Genomic DNA, 15643 nt, shown 5'->3' with positions numbered 1-15643 from the left:
AAACTCCGAGGAAACTTGGGCTCCCCCCCCCCCGCACCTTTCCAGATTCGGAGTCCGTTGCTCCATTGCTCTGCTATTCTTCCCCCTCCCTAAGCTGCTGAACTCTACTGCTCCACCAGGCTTTGCAAATGTAGCTTTCTTTCAGCGGACAGGCTTGAGTGACTCTTTGGCTCCAGACCATTGTCGATGAGTGCGCCGACGGCAGCACATGCGCAGGCACTGAAGATACAAGAGAAGAAATCTCCCAGTTGCTGCCTAAAAAATACGTGACAAAATAGCTTCCTGGGAAGCCAAAGAACAGGATGAGGGACAGAATGTCAGCTACATTAAAGCACGCCCACGGAGAGGGAGAGCTGTTGAGCTTGTTCTGTTTTTGTATCAGATCTCAGATTTTCTGAAGTATTCTGTCAAATATCACAAGGTTAACTTCAGTATATAGTTTGATTGCATCTTTTTATTTCCCTTTACTGTTCGGAATTTGAACCACGCAGAACGGCATTCTGTAATATGGTGAACTCAGGTAGTTTTAAAGGTATTTCACTTATTATTTTGATTTATGCAATCTTCGGTATAAAATAATTGACTCCTGATCTTTCAAGACCTGCCAGAGTTTTTTTCTCAGTTACAGGTCTCCTGCAGTGGTTTTGTGTTAAATTTAGAATACTGAACCATCTCCCCAGTTTTTCACAGAAAATATTCCGGGCTTTCCATAGTATTTTCAATTGGATTACATCAATCCAAAACTGCCCAGCTCGATTCTCCAGTTATAAAGGAAGCGGTAGATAGAGCTGCCTCTCCTCTTCAGGGTCGCAGCTTTTCAAGAGCTGCATAACATTGAGGTAATTGGAATCCAACAATCAGGTTTTCCAAAACTTGAGCACTGAAAGGTGTTCCCTCCCAGCTTGCCTTGAAATAAGCACAGTCCCTTGCAAACTAGAGCTCTTCAGTGACTGCATTATCTCCTCTGTAAAAGGACACAAAGTGTTTTTAGTATTTAAAAAAGAAGCATTTCTGCTGCATAAATGAATAATTAAAGACCTTGCATTCGGAAGTGAGAAACATTTAAATACATTTTTCATGTGTCATGAAGAAATATTGACATTCAGATGTGGTATGTAAATTGAAAAAGCATTGTGTTAAAAATATTTATTTACTATTCCCATCACTTCATTCTACACAATTAGAACCGAAAGATGGTGTCAACATTTTCCCAAAGTATGTATTATTAATTCTAATGGACATGACTAAGGCTTAAACTAAAGAGTATTACTATCAGCACTTCCCTTTAGTGTCAGATATGTGCATTCCCAATGCCTCATCTTATTAAAGCAGCAACTGAACTTGGGCAGCATGGCAGCACAGTGGTTAGCATTGTTGCTTCACAGCTCCAGGGTCCCAGCTTGGTTTGATTCCCGGCTTGGGTCACTCTCTGTGCAGAGTCTGCGCATTCTCCCCGTGTCTGCGTAGGTTTCCTCCAGGTGCTCCGGTTTCCTCCCACAGTTCAAAGGTGTGCAGGTTAGGTGGATGGGCCATGATAAATTGCCCATGGTGTCCAAAAAAAGGTTAGGTGGGGTTACTGGGATAGGGTGGCGGTGTGGGCTTAAGTACGGTGCTCTTTCCAAGAGCCAGTGCAGACTCGATGGGCCGAATGGCCTTCTTCTGCACTATAAATTCTAAATTCTGTGTTCTATATGAACCACACAAGTTTATAGGTTTCCCTGTTTTGTGCAGAGTTAACTGATTTCCATCAAAGTAGAGGCAGAACACCAATGCTTGGAATTTTGTCCCATTGTTACAATAGCAGTGAAACAAGATTACCATCCATCATTATCCCACACCTCATTCCAGCTAATGAAGAAATTTGAAACTAGGAGGCAAGTCAGTTCGGATTTCATTCCCAAAACCATAAATAATTAATGCAAAAATCTAAAAAAAAAAAATACTGCAGTATAATGAAACATGAAATTATTGTCTTTCCCCCACCTAAACCATCCCCCCAACACTGGCCCATCGATTCTGTTTTCAGCTGCAGCACTGGAAGAAAGTTTCCACTGAGGAAAGAGAAGAATTACTGAGGGGGAACAAATGCATACCTCCTGATTGCGAACTCTTGTTTGGCTTAAGCAGAAATCTGGGTGTTGTTAGCTGAGCAGTTCTCTCAAAAACGGTGTTGGGGGGGGGGGGGGGGGGGGGGGGCACGCTATGACCAGACCAGAATACATACTCAAACACTCAATATAAACTTGAGAATCCCACAGACATCACCCATTCTGTTGATGACATCAACATATTTGTTTCAAGGGTGGGTTAATGCCACATTGTGAATAACTGGCTTGGTGATGCGGTTGATCCTTAAAACAAAATGCCCTCTGAAACGCCACTCAGTTCAAGGGCAATAAACGCTGACCCAGCCAGCAGCATCCACAGATGAATGAATAAAAAGCAAAAAAATAGACACAGGACCCAATGAGAGGAAGCTAAACCCACTGATAATATCTCAAACGATTTAGCTAGCTCGATCTGCAACTCCTCCTGGCCAACTCCCTGTTGTGGTTATCAGTATTCACTATCGTAAACACAAGCAAACAAAAAATACACCACAAACCACAATAAATATAAACCCTTTTCATCCCCTTCTTTAGAACCTCCCTTTGTAGAAAACATAATTTTCTACTCAAGATGACAGGCAGATCATTAATCTTCATCTGATCACTGGTAACTTGCGGAGAATCATCAAGAGAGAAATTATTTTTGGGTTTTTTTCTCCACGAGATTCCCCCCACCACAGCCCATGGCATTTCCTTGCTATCTACTCACTGAGCTTTAAAAAGGTACTGTTCAAGAATAAAAAACAGCAAATATCCACTTTCCATTCAGTTGAAGAGAAGACTGACACAATCAATGATCTAAGAGATTTAATGTGCTGAGAACCTTTCCCCATCTTTGCTTTCCACAATACCTGGCCATTATTAACTAGGAGTCATATTGTCTCACCTGGGTTATTTTCTTGAATTGTAACCAGATAAAAGAATCCGTGACTGGACAAGAGGGATGAGACCTGAGGTAACAGCCGATCCATAACTTCACGACCTCTTTCACCACCAGCCCAAGATGCCTCTATGCCGTGGCTACCTACCTGAGAAAAATAACACAATTCACCATTTGAGGGTCAAAAGCACTTTCCTTTCCCTCCACAAATGAATTGAAACACATCAACAACTCAAATACCTAGGCTGGGTAGTGGAAGCATGAAATTTTCAATAGCTTTGAAAACAGACAGTTATTAAGGGAGGATACAGATACCAAAAGGATATGTTTATGACAAAAGCTTTCAAGCCAGATAGAGGAACAAGTGCATCCCAATGTTTTGAAACCACCAGCATGACATGACGGATCTCCAAAAGACTTTATGATACTGGCCTCAAATGGCAGCATTTGCCGTTAGCATTTTGTAGATATTTTCAACTCTACTTTGCCAGCACCTATGCCAACATGGTTGAAAGAGGTGGGTCCATGCTCATGACCTGCTGTGAATAATATTCCCGTATGCCATTTTTGCACCAAGACCAACATTTAGGAACAAGAAAGATGGTACACTGGTTAGCACTACTGCCTCACAGAGCCAAGGACCTGTGTTCGATTCCGACCTTGGGTGACTGTCTGCCTGGAGTTTGCACTTTCTCCCCATGTCTACGTGAGCTTTCTCTGGGTGCTCCAGCTTCCTCCCACAGTCCAAATATGTGCAGGTTAGGTGGATTGGCCATGCTAAAATTGCCCCTTCGTGTCCAAAGATGCAGTTTGGTTACAGGGTTGCGGATGTCGCCATCCAAGATAGCCACCTGCAAAGGACTATGGGAATTATGGCCAACCCAGGACTCAAGACAGATACAGAGCCTATGTGTATCTGAAACACAGGTAACCAGACCTGATCGAAACCCCCGCTCATTTGCATTTTAATGACCCGTTTTCCCACGACAATAGAACTCCAATCAATCAACCAGTACAGCCACAGACTGATCGGCGCCACTCCCATTACTCAGAAAGCCGTACTGCCAAGGTCAAAGACCGCTAAGGACCCGTCCAGCTACCAAGGCACCCACCCCTTTAATGGCCAAAATCAAAGAGAATGATCAGAGTCCTGTCGAACTATTGGGTCCAAGGTTAAGGACCGCCCCAAAGAGCGCGAAATCCCAGAGGGATAAAAGAGAGCACAGCCGTGTGTTCGGTCTCTTTTGTATCTGGCCTGTCCAACCCAATTGCAGCAGGAACAGCCAGCTAAGTTCAAGACCAACAATCGCTACCTGACGGATGAGCCCAGCAGATACAGAGTTGCTTTCTTCGAACCAGCCAAGTGAAATCCAGATAAAGGGCCTATCCATTTGCAGAGTGCCGGTCACCCTGAAGTTAAGTATAGGTTATTGTAGCTGATAGGTGTAGTTTAACTCTTAGTAGATATTGTGTTTGCATGTTGAGGTAACTCCTTGTGTATGTAAATAAACAATCTTTTGAACTAACTAACTGGTTGTATGGTCATTTGATCAATATAAGGGAAGGCCTTGTGGTTCACTAAGATAAATAGAAATGACCACAGTTTTGGCGACGCTGTTGGGTGGGACTGAACCACCAACACGGGGAAGAGGTAGAGGATTGGGGCCAGGTAGGGTGCTCTTTTGGAGGGTCGGTGCAGACCTGATGAGTTGAATGGCTTCCTTCTTTAGGAATTCTATGATTAGTATTTGCTTTAATGGCAACCGGATAGAGACTGACACATTATTCAAGTGATTCTTTTAACTGCTAGGATTTAATTTGGTTGAACACAACTGAGATTTTTTCTTGGGTTAGAACTTGTTTTTGAATATTTCTGGAAATTAACTACTTCAGTATAGACTGGGCACTGGAACAATGTTACACAAAAAAGTCCGTCTGCGTTTAGAAAGTTAAATTGTTACTGAAGAAAATATACTTACTTCTTCTGAGGGAGTCACCACATAGGGTGGGTTAAATATTAATACATCAACTTGATTTTGTAATCGTGGCAATAACCCGGTCACCTGTTTAGAATAAAAAATAATTCAGTTAATTTCATGAAAAGTTTGTACAAGGATCAGAAATACACCATGAAGTCAACTTTTCAGTTTGCTACTTAATTTGATGAATAAATAGCTTTAAATTTCATATCCAGTCTTAATTAGAATGTATCTCTGATAAGGATGGAACTTTTACTCAACCCAGAGATGCTCCATATTTCCAAATATAATTCGGGCCTCAAGGTCACTTACATGCAAGAGATGGACTTCCCATACACGTCAGGCCAGGAAGCACAAGGACCTCCGGGGGTGGGGAGGCGGGCTTACAGGCAGCAGGAGTTAGCCGAGGGCATCCGCATGCCCAAACTGTGCGCCTGGATGATATTTAAAAGTGTATATATACACCGCCAACAGCAATGCCCATGTTGGATTCTGGCCGAAGCTACTGGCGGTGTCATTTTATCTTCCGTGAAATGGACAAGGGCTTATGATTTGTGATTACCATAAAATTATGCCCATAGACGTACTATGTATAAGATATTGGTCGCCCGATGGGACAACACTGGCCCAATGCCATATGGAGAGGCATCACAGGCGAGAATGAGTGGCTTCAATGAATCGTAGGGAGTCAACAGTTTGAAAGTTATAATTGCTTTTTACTCTGGCACTTTCCGCGTCCATTTCTGGTTCTTCTTTAATAGAGCATAAAGGGGTGCCAACAAGGTAGCTCGGTTCGGGATGAACTTCCCGTAATAATTGACAAGCCTTGGAATGGCCGCAGCTCTGTCACGTTCTCAGGTGTCAGGTTCCCTTGATAGCCCAGACTTTTTCCTCCAGCAGGTGCGATCAATCTTTATTGACACCGTATTCCAGGTTGGTGACCTCTTTTGCCTGTAAGATGCACTTTCCCCTCTTTAGGTAGACATCCACATCTGAAAATCGACGAAGGATCTGTTCCAGGTTGCCCAGGTGTTCCTTCTCGGTAGCTCCTGTAATGAGTACATTGTTTTGTAGACCTCCTGGGGAAACCTTGGAGGATGTTTTCACACACGCTGGCGATACTCTGAATTGAAGCAGGGTTAACTCATACAACCCACGGTGGGTGTTGATGACGTACTTTTGAGAGGCCTTGTCCAGCTCAAACTGGAGGTATGCATGGTTCAAGTCCAGCTTTGTGAATGAGTATTGAACTGCTACTCTTCATTACCACCGGTGGCTTCGGGTCTAATGATTTGTGACAAGTTCTACGAGCTCTCTTCCAGATTTCTGAATCTGTGATCGCTGAGTAGATGAGCCTTTGATTACGCTGAATGTCGGGACCGCAGGCAGTCAGGAATATTACCTTGTGTCAGTTGTCTCTAATTTGCCTGGAAGATGAACCGCATTTGTTCGGAGTACTGGGCCCAGTCTTTTACAGCCGAGTCAAAGCACCTAGCCTCCCGGAAAGCGCCATTTTTAAAGTCTCAGTGACCTCACTCTCGTTTTGGAGAATTCTGGTGCGGTCAGGAAGTCCAGAACCACAGGCGTTACTTTCCTCGTTGTCAATACAAAAGCTCAGGAGTCCTAAGAAAGTTTGTTTGATTCAAAAACAAAAACAAAGGCGCAACACAACTTACAGTCCAAAGGCCCCAACCGGGGCTACAAATCACACCGGTCCCGGTTCAGGCTGGCTTTTATACAGTGATTTTACCAGCCCCAGCTAGCGGGGCAGCTCGTATTCCTCGAGTCCCATGAGGAGGTTAATTAGGGTGTCCCTGTGGGTTTCCTGAAGTTTATTACACTATCCATTCGTTGCTGGAAGAAACTGATGCAACTCGAACGGCACTGGACTCCTTGTTGACTCAATGTGCTAAGAGAAATATCAAGTTTGCCGAGCAAAAGCTTTACGAGTTTGGAAACAAGCTGAGCGCATTATAAGTTCTCTCATATATCTCAACATTCAGTGAACTGCTTTCAGAGCAAATAACTGTTTAGTAATTAATTCCATCAGCCATATTGCCATTGATGTTTCTATGGGACAGATGTTTCAATGGGACAGGGGTAATGACAAGCAAATGGTGCTACAATCAGAATATTACTGATAAAGAGCACTTAGTAGTCATGGAATTACAATGCTTGAGAAGAATATTTTTAGGTTATCTGGAACTCATGACTCACCAGGTCAGTAATGATTGGCTGAATGTTCACTCCATTAGATTTTGCACTTTCCACTGAGCAAGCAGCAGCCAATGGATTAATATCTGTACAGCTATAAATGAAAAAACAGTGTAAGACGACACCTATCAGGGTTCAAATCTCATGTTTTTACAACATTTCTATTGCCAAACGTCTTTGCGGCTAAGACTAAGAAAGGAGTAGCAGTTGTTTGTCTCTTCACAAACTCAATTAAATGTGTCCGAAGCTGTTAAGCAGGATACCAAACTGAATGATAATAATATTGCTCAATAATCAGTCACTAGAAGTAGCCAACACTCTACGTTTTATGGAAGTACACACCTCCAAACCTCAAGTCTCTATCCAACATTCACCTTCACAACACGTGGGGCAGCACGGTAGCATGGTGGTTAGCATAAATGCTTCACAGCTCCAGGGTCCCAGGTTCGGTTCCCGGCTGGGTCACTGTCTGTGTGGAGTCTGCACGTCCTCCCCGTGCGTGCGTGGGTTTCCTCCGGGTGCTCCGGTTTCCTCCCACAGTCCAAAGATGTGCGGGTTAGGTGGATTGGCCATGCTAAATTGCCCGTAGTGTCCTAAAAAGTAAGGAGGGGGGGGGGGATGTTGGGTTACGGGTATAGGGTGGATACGTGGGTTTGAGTAGGGTGATCATTGCTCGGCACAACATCGAGGGCCGAAGGGCCTGTTCTGTGCTGTACTGTTCTATGTTCTATATACAGAAACTGATGCACTTCTAAGTTCATTTTAATTGCATCCACAGATATAAATTTTTGACATTCATCTATCTATCATTCCAAAACAAATAATAATCTGTTAGATTACCTACTTACAGATAAAATGAGCTGGGCCCAACAATAGAAGCTAGGAAAACAGAAACAACCCCAGATCCTGCTCCAACCTCAAGGCAGATCCTGGGACTGGAAGAAAACATGATTTGACATTTTTTGATAGGAAGTGATACAGTATTTACACTCTTCATATATGACATGGCTTGTTTGCAAAATTAGATCTAACTGTCCACATACAAAAAGTATTTCAATTGGTTTGTAAATATGTTTCCGTTAAAAATGCAGAACTGGATATTTGTCGAAATTGTACATGTGTCACTGGGGGATGGGGGCAGGTGATGTTTGGCAAAGGTAAAGTCGCGAGAGTCCCAGATGACCATAGGCTGCTTTCCGCTTTGAGGTCAAGAGCTATATGGTGGTGATCTAACCTAAGGATCGCCACACCTCAGGCGAGGGGCAAGATTAAGAAAGTGGGCCTTCGTGAACTGGCAAAATTAGTGGACGGAGTAAAGGAGGACTTTAGGAGGTGGGATGTGTTGGATTTGTCTTTGGCTGGAAGGGTCCAGACGGTAAAGATGATGGTGCTCGAGAAGTTTATATTCATGTTTCAGAATATCCCAATTTTTGGGCCCAAGTCTTTTTTTAGTAGGGTGAATAAGATGATACTGGGGTTCCTGTGGGTGGGTAAGGTTCCCTGGGCCAGGAACGGGTTTCTGGAAAGGGATAGACAGTGAAATGTGCAACTTGTTCAAGGAACAGGTACTGCGTGTTTTTGATATGTATGTCCCTGTCAGGCAGGGAAGAGATGGTCGAGTGAGGGAGCCATGGTTGACAAGAGAGGTCGAATGTCTTGTTAAGAGGAAGAAGGAGACTTATGTAAGGCTGAGGAAACAAGGTTCAGACAGGGCGCTGGATGGATGCAAGATAGCCAGGAGGGAACTGAAGAAAGGGATTAGGAGAGCTAAGAGAGGGCATGAAAAATCTTTGGCAGGTAGGATCATGGAAAACCCCAAGGCCTTTTACACATATGTGAGAAATATGAGAATGACTAGAGTGAGGGTGGGTCCGATCAAGGACAGTAGCGGGAGATTGTGTATTGAGTCTGAAGAGATAGGAGAGGTCTTGAATGAGTACTTTTCTTCAGTATTTACAAATGAGAGGGGCCATATTGTTGGAGAGGACATTGTGAAACAGACTGGTAAGCTCGAGGAGATACTTGTTAGGAAGGAAGATGTGTTGGGCATTTTGAAAAACTTGAGGATAGACAAGTCCCCGGGCCTGACGAGATATATCCAAAGATTCTGTGGGAAGTAAGAGATGAAATTGCAGAGCCATTGGCAATGATCTTTTTGTCCTCACTATCAACAGGGGTGGTACCAGGGGATTGGAGAGTGGCAAATGTCATGCCCCTGTTCAAAAAAGGGAATAGGGATAATCCTGGGAATTACAGGCCAGTTAGTCTTACTTCGGTGGTCGGCAAAGTAATGGAAAGGGTACTGAGGGATAGGATTTTTGAGCATCTGGAAAGACACTGCTTGATTAGGGATAGTCAGCATGGATTTGTGAGGGGTAGGTCTTGCCTTACAAGTCTTATTGAATTCTTTGAGGAGGTGACCAAGCATGTGGATGAAGGTAAAGCAGTGGATATAGTGTACATGGATTTTAGTAAGGCATTTGATAAGGTTCCCCATTATAGGCTTATGCAGAAAGTAAGGAGGCATGGGATAGTGGGAAATTTGGCCAGTTGGATAACGAGCTGGCTAACCAATAGAAGTCAGAGAATGGTGGTGGATGGCAAATATTCAGCCTGGAGCCCAGTTACCAGTGGCCTACTGCAGGGATCAGTTCTGGGTCCTCTGCTGTTTGTGATTTTCATTAATGACTTGGGTGAGGGAGTTGAAGGGTGAGTCAGTAAATTTGCAGACAATACGAAGGTTGGTGGAGTTGTGAATAGTGAGGAGGGCTGTTGTCGCCTGCAAAGAGACATAGCTAGGATGCAGAGCTGGGCTGAGAAGTGGCAGATGGAGTTTAACCCTGAAAAGTGTGAGGTTGTTCATTTGGGAAGGACAAATATGAATGCGGAATACAGGGTTAACGGTAGGGTTCTTGGCAATGTGGAGGAGCAGAGAGATCTTGGGGTATATGTTCATAGATCTTTTAAATTTGCCACTCAAGTGGATAGAGCTGTGAAGAAGGCCTATGTATGCTAGCGTTCATTAGCAGACGGATTGAATTTAAGAGCCGTGAGGTGATGATGCAGCTGTACAAAACCTTGGTAAGGCCACGTTTGGAGTACTGTGTGCAGTTCTGCTTGTCTCATTTTAGGAAGGATGTGGAAGCTTTGGAAAAGGTGCAAAGGAGATTTACCAGGATGTTGCCTGGAATGGAGAGTAGGTCTTACGAGGAAAGGTTGAGGGTGCTAGGCCTTTTCTCATTAGAACGGAGAAGGATGAGGGGCGCCTTGATAGAGGTTTATAAGATGATCAGGGGAATAGATAGAGTGGACAGTCAGAGACTTTTTCCCTGGGTGGAACAAACCATTACAAGGGGACATAAATTTAAGGTGAATGGTGGAAGATATAGGGGGGACGTCAGAGGTAGGTTCTTTACCAAGAGAGTAGTGGGGGCATGGAATGCACTGCCTGTGGAGGTAGTGGAGTTGGAAACATTAGGAACCTTCAAGCGGCTATTGGATAGGTACTTGGATTATGGTAGACTAATGGAGTGTAGATTAATTTGTTCTTAAGGGCAGCACGGTAGCATTGTGGATAGCACAATTGCTTCACAGCTCCAGGGCCCCTGTCTGTGGGGGGTCTGCACATCCCCCCAGTGTGTGCGTGGGTTTCCTCCGGGTGCTCCGGTTTCCTCCCACCGTCCAAAGATGTGCAGGTTAGGTGGATTGGCCATGATAAATTGCCCTTAGTGTCCAAAATTGCCCTTAAGTGTTGGGTGGGGTGACTGGGTTATGGGGATAGGGTGGAGGTGTTGACCTTGGGTAAGGTGCTCTTTCCAAGAGCCGATGCAGATTTGATGGGCCGAATGGCCTCATTCTGCACTGTAAATTCTCTGATAATCTATGATTAACCTAGGACAAAGGTTCGGCACGTCATGGGCCGAAGGGCCTGTTCTGTGCTGTATTTTTCAATGTTCTATTCCTTTCAAAAACCCCTAGTCAAAAACCACATACACTACCCCCCCGATTTGCAAAGAACCGCCATAGTCATTGCAGGAATTGCTGCCTCCCAAATCCGTGTCCATCTTTTCCGTAGCCATTTGCATCCTTCAAATCAGATTTCCTCCCTTGCATTGCATCAAAATGACCTTAATAAAAGTTTCAAGTGACAGGTTATTCTACTCAGATCGTAATGCACTATCCTTCTGTGACCCCTCTGTAGCCAATGATACAACCAGTTATGCTGTCCTTATCCGACTTTCCCAACCACAGCAACAGCATTTCCAGCAATGGCTTCACTTTCCATCCTACACTATTACTGCCATGAGTTCTTCAGGATGTATTCTGAACCACTCCCTTATCATCTGGATACTGCTCCCATTGGCAATATTAGCCTCAGATCATCAGTCCACTTCCGCACGTATGTAGGCTTTGCTTCGCACAGCTCTACCTCTCGGCCATCAGTCTTGGCCTCTCCACAGCCTGTTTTGTCAGATTACTTGTCCAATATCCATTCATACATAATACAGAGCTTCCCCCCCCCCCCCAGCTAAAACTGTAAAGACCAAAGCCGTCATCTTTGGTCCCTGGATCTTCGGCACTGAGTCCATCCCCTTAGCCAGACAATCTCTGGCTAAACTAGACTATTTATAACTTTGATTAGAGTTTCTAACCCCTAATATTTTCATCAACAAGAGGAAGGTATCCCCTGGTGGATCTACCTCCATCGTCTGAAACATTGCTGGTGTCTGTTTCATATCAGCCTATCTGCTGAACCTTCATCTGTACATTTGTCACCATCAACAAGTATTCCAATTTTCCGCTAGCTGGTCTCTATTTCTCTTCCCTCAGCTCCTGTCCAGGTCATTTTGCACAACTAAGTAACATTCATCATCCACCACCACTGTTGTCAAACATTGGCTCCAAGTACCCTACGGCCTCAAATTTAAAATTCAGCGTCATGTTTTAAATGACTCATGCTGGCAACGGTGTCATTTTCTGTCCAGGTCCCACACGCTGGAAACACTACCTTCCTTTAAAACTTTCTGATCAAGCTGCTAGTTACCCCACTCTAATGCAACGTCAACCCGACATCCATTTCTTTCTGATGCCTCTGTGAAATGCTTATGTTAAATGTATGTACACATACAAAGTTGTCATTGTGCTTAGAAAATAACATAGCTTATTTACCATGAGAAATTGAGAAACCAGAAAGTTATAAGTAATTGATGTATCAAGACAAAACACAAAACTATTCTTAAAAATAAAATAAGCAGAAAATATCATGCTCTTGCATATTTCATGTTGTTATTCTTCAATTAAAGATATACCTGAGTTTCTTTATCTCATTCACATCCTTTTCTAAGGCATCCATTAATAGGAAGGTATCCTCTGCTGGATCATACACATCAGTGAATTCTCCATGGCCAACATGAGAGCTGAGAGGTGTCGAAAACATCCTTCCATTTAAAAGAAAAGAAACAAATTATTATCTTCTGCCTTGATACTTGTTAATGTTACAAGTGGTTGTATTAATTTCTTAAATTAACATCTACAATATTGAGAATAACATTGTAGGCAGGACAAATATATTTAATCATCCGATTCCTATGTTATGTAGTTAATCCATGCTTTCTTTAATGGTACTGTCCAGCAAGCAAAGTATCAGGCTCCCATTTTTTTTTTAAGTATGTGCACTACAATATACTGATAGAGCACAAACTTGTTAGAAAATTAGACTTTTGCCACACTTTAACAGTTATTAATGTAACAAAAGCCAATTTGGAGATCCCATCTCTGACTAAGCTTCTTTCTCTTCCCTCAGCTCCTGTCCAGGAGCAGCATCCATTTTTTCATTAAATCTGTGAAGTGACATTTTTTTCCCTTGAAATCCTTTTAAAAATGTAAGTTGGATTACACACTACACAAGATCACAAATCAAAATACTTTATGATCCAGTGTAAAAAAAATAAACACCCCATCAGCCCAATACTCAAACTTGTCAAAATTGTGCCAAAGGCTGCTCTGTGACTCTGCTGACACTTCCTGAAGAGTCAGAGATCCCAAAACAAATTCCAGGGTGGCAGTGGTTAGCACTGCTGCCTCACAGCACCATGGACCACGTTCAATTCCAGCCTTGGCTGACAGTCTGCGTACATTCTCGCCGTCCCCGTGTGTGCGTGGGTTTCCTCCAGGTGCTCAGGTTTCCTCCCACAGTCCAAAGATGTGCAGGTTAATTAATTGCCCCTTAGTGTCCCAAAAGACTAGGTGGGTTTACTGGGATAGGGTGGGGGTGAGGGCCTAGGTAGGATGCTCTTTCAGAGGGTTGGGGCAGATTCGATGGACCAAATGGCCTCCTTCGGCACTATCATGATTTTATTCTGTGACCTGCACCTGCGACATCGTCCTACAGACACTCTGCCCTCACCCATCAGAGAGACCTTTGGCAGTGTTGTTGAGCTCAGATCCCCGGGTTTGGAGCTGGCAGCAGCACATGCTTTCTGCACTCACATTCCGGGCCGACCACAGCACGGTTTCCCTTTGGGCAGGCCGACCAGGAAACTGCTTCCCTCGCCCGAAACTCCACCGGCTCAAAAACGGCGGGGCTTCGCCGAGATGGACGCAGCCGCCGCCGCTGCCGAGCGGACTGTCTGACGCTTCAGCGCAGCGGGTCAAAGCCGGGAGGCCGAGCACGCGGTTGCCCTGGGAACGGCCTCCAGCCCCACAACTCCCCGGGCCCGCGCCCCGCCCGCGGGAAAACCGACAGGGGAAACTGCGCGTGCGTGCTTTATCTCCCCAGCAGCTCCGTTCCATTTGCGCAACCAACAGCTTTCCCTATTCATTTGTGTCAGCGTGTGACATTTGATCACACTTACGTCTTTGGTGTGACTACTGAATGAATGCCTCAGAGATATGCATTTACTTGATTAGCACAGCTCCAGGGTCATAGAAATTCATAGAATTTACAGTGCAGAAGGAGGACATTCAGCCCATCGAGTCTGCACCGGCTCTTTGAAAGAGCACCCTACCCAAGCCCACACCTCCACCCTATCCCCATAACCCAGTAACCCCACCCAACACTAAGGGCAATTTTGACACTAAGGGCACTTTATCGTGGCCAATCCACCTAACCTGCACATCTTTGGACTGTGGGAGGAAACCGGAGCACCCGGAAGAAACCCACGTAGACACGGGGAGAACGTGCAGACTCCGCACAGACAGTGACCCAAGCCGGGAATCGAACCTGGGACCCTGGAGCTGTGAAGCAATTGTGCTAACCACCATGCTACCGTGCTGCCCCAGGTTTGATTCCCGGCTTGGGTCATTGTCTGTGCGGAGTCTGCATGTTCTCCCCATGTCTGCGCGGGTTTCCTCCGGGTGCTCCAGTTTCCTCCCACAAGTCCTGAAAGACTTTGGTGAATTGGACATTCTGAATTCTCCCTCAGTCAACTAAAGTAAGTTCTTATCAGAACTCTGGTCGAAGGTTTTATCCAAAGCTTCCGGTCCGAACAGGCGCCGGAATGTGGCGACTCGGGGCTTTTCACAGTATCTTCATTGCAGTGTTAATGTAAGCCTACTTATGACATTATTATTATTACTATCAATTTAAACATTGACTGACACCCTGTGCCACAGAGGGCACAGTGACAGCTGTGTGTATCATCAACAAGATACACACACTTCAGGAATTCACCAAGGCTCCTTAGACAGCACCTTTCAAATCTACAATTTGTACCACCTAGAACGACAAGAGCAATGGATGCATGGGAACACCACCACCTGCAAGTTCCCCTTCAATTAAGCCACACACCATCCGGACTGGGAACTACATGGTATTCTTCCTTCCTGAACCCTAGCCAAAACATCCACGGTACTGGAGCAAGATAATTACTGTTGCTGGGTCAGAATCACAGAATCTTTACAGTGCAGAAGGAGGCCATTCAACCCTTTGAGTCTGCACTGGCTGTCTCTGCTAGAGCATCCACCTCATCCCACTCCCCTGCTTATCCCCGTAACCTTGAACATTCTTTCTTTGCAGTTAGCAATTCTTTCCTCTTTTGAATACCTTGATCGGACTTGAATCCACCACCCCCTCAAGAAATTTGTTCCAGACTCCAACCACCCTCTGCATGAAAAACAAATTCTTCACATCACCTTTACTCCTTTTGTCAATTATTTTGAATCTGTGCCGTCTAGTTCTTGATGCCCTCTTGAGTGGGAACATTTTCTCATTATTTACTCACACTAATACTTCGCCAATTGTGGGGAGCTGTGATAAAAGCGGAATTAATTGCCCTGGTGCATCTAACACATAAAATTGTGTTCATTCTTCAGTGGGTGAAGTGACCTGCATTTTAAATTTGACACGGGAATCAGTATCACTCTGGGTAAATTGAACGAAACGTGCGCCAGGAGAGTCTGTTGAGACGTTCACAATGTACACACAGTCCTGCTGCTTAGTTTGGTTTGCTCTGCTCAGGAGG

General features: G+C 44.6%; 1 protein-coding gene across 10 annotated transcripts; it reads right to left on the bottom strand.

The window, feature by feature from the left end:
* Window positions 1-434: 434 nt before the first annotated feature.
* On the bottom strand, window positions 435-15628 carry n6amt1 (N-6 adenine-specific DNA methyltransferase 1). Of its 10 annotated transcripts, none has more exons than XM_038801685.1 (7): window positions 15315-15626; window positions 12491-12619; window positions 8030-8116; window positions 7185-7275; window positions 4968-5051; window positions 2995-3136; window positions 435-964 (listed from the first exon to the last, which is right to left on the bottom strand). In XM_038801685.1, the coding sequence occupies exons 2-7, from the start codon at window positions 12616-12618 to the stop codon at window positions 858-860; spliced, it is 639 nt and encodes a 212-aa protein (XP_038657613.1). In that variant the 5' UTR covers window position 12619; window positions 15315-15626; the 3' UTR covers window positions 435-857. The 10 variants fall into 10 exon arrangements, with proteins under 10 accessions (XP_038657613.1, XP_038657615.1, XP_038657610.1 ...); XM_038801687.1 differs by having other exon boundaries at window positions 15404-15626; XM_038801682.1 differs by lacking the exon at window positions 15315-15626 and adding an exon at window positions 13554-13914.
* Window positions 15629-15643: the final 15 nt, after the last annotated feature.

This window comes from Scyliorhinus canicula, chromosome 7 (assembly GCF_902713615.1).
Source record: "Scyliorhinus canicula chromosome 7, sScyCan1.1, whole genome shotgun sequence".
Classification (NCBI taxonomy): Eukaryota; Metazoa; Chordata; class Chondrichthyes; order Carcharhiniformes; family Scyliorhinidae; genus Scyliorhinus; species Scyliorhinus canicula.
This window is presented reverse-complemented; position numbering and strand designations above follow the sequence as displayed.

Coding starts and splice junctions, on each gene's coding strand:
- n6amt1 (XM_038801680.1), bottom strand. CDS start 13,655: ATGTGCTGCTGCCAGCTCCAAACCCGGGGATCTGAGCTCAACAACACT. Junction 8,117..12,490: donor AATGAGATAAAGAAACTCAG/GTATATCTTTAA, acceptor GTTTTCTTCCAG/TCCCAGGATCTGCCTTGAGG. Junction 7,276..8,029: donor GGGCCCAGCTCATTTTATCT/GTAAGTAGGTAA, acceptor TTTCATTTATAG/CTGTACAGATATTAATCCAT.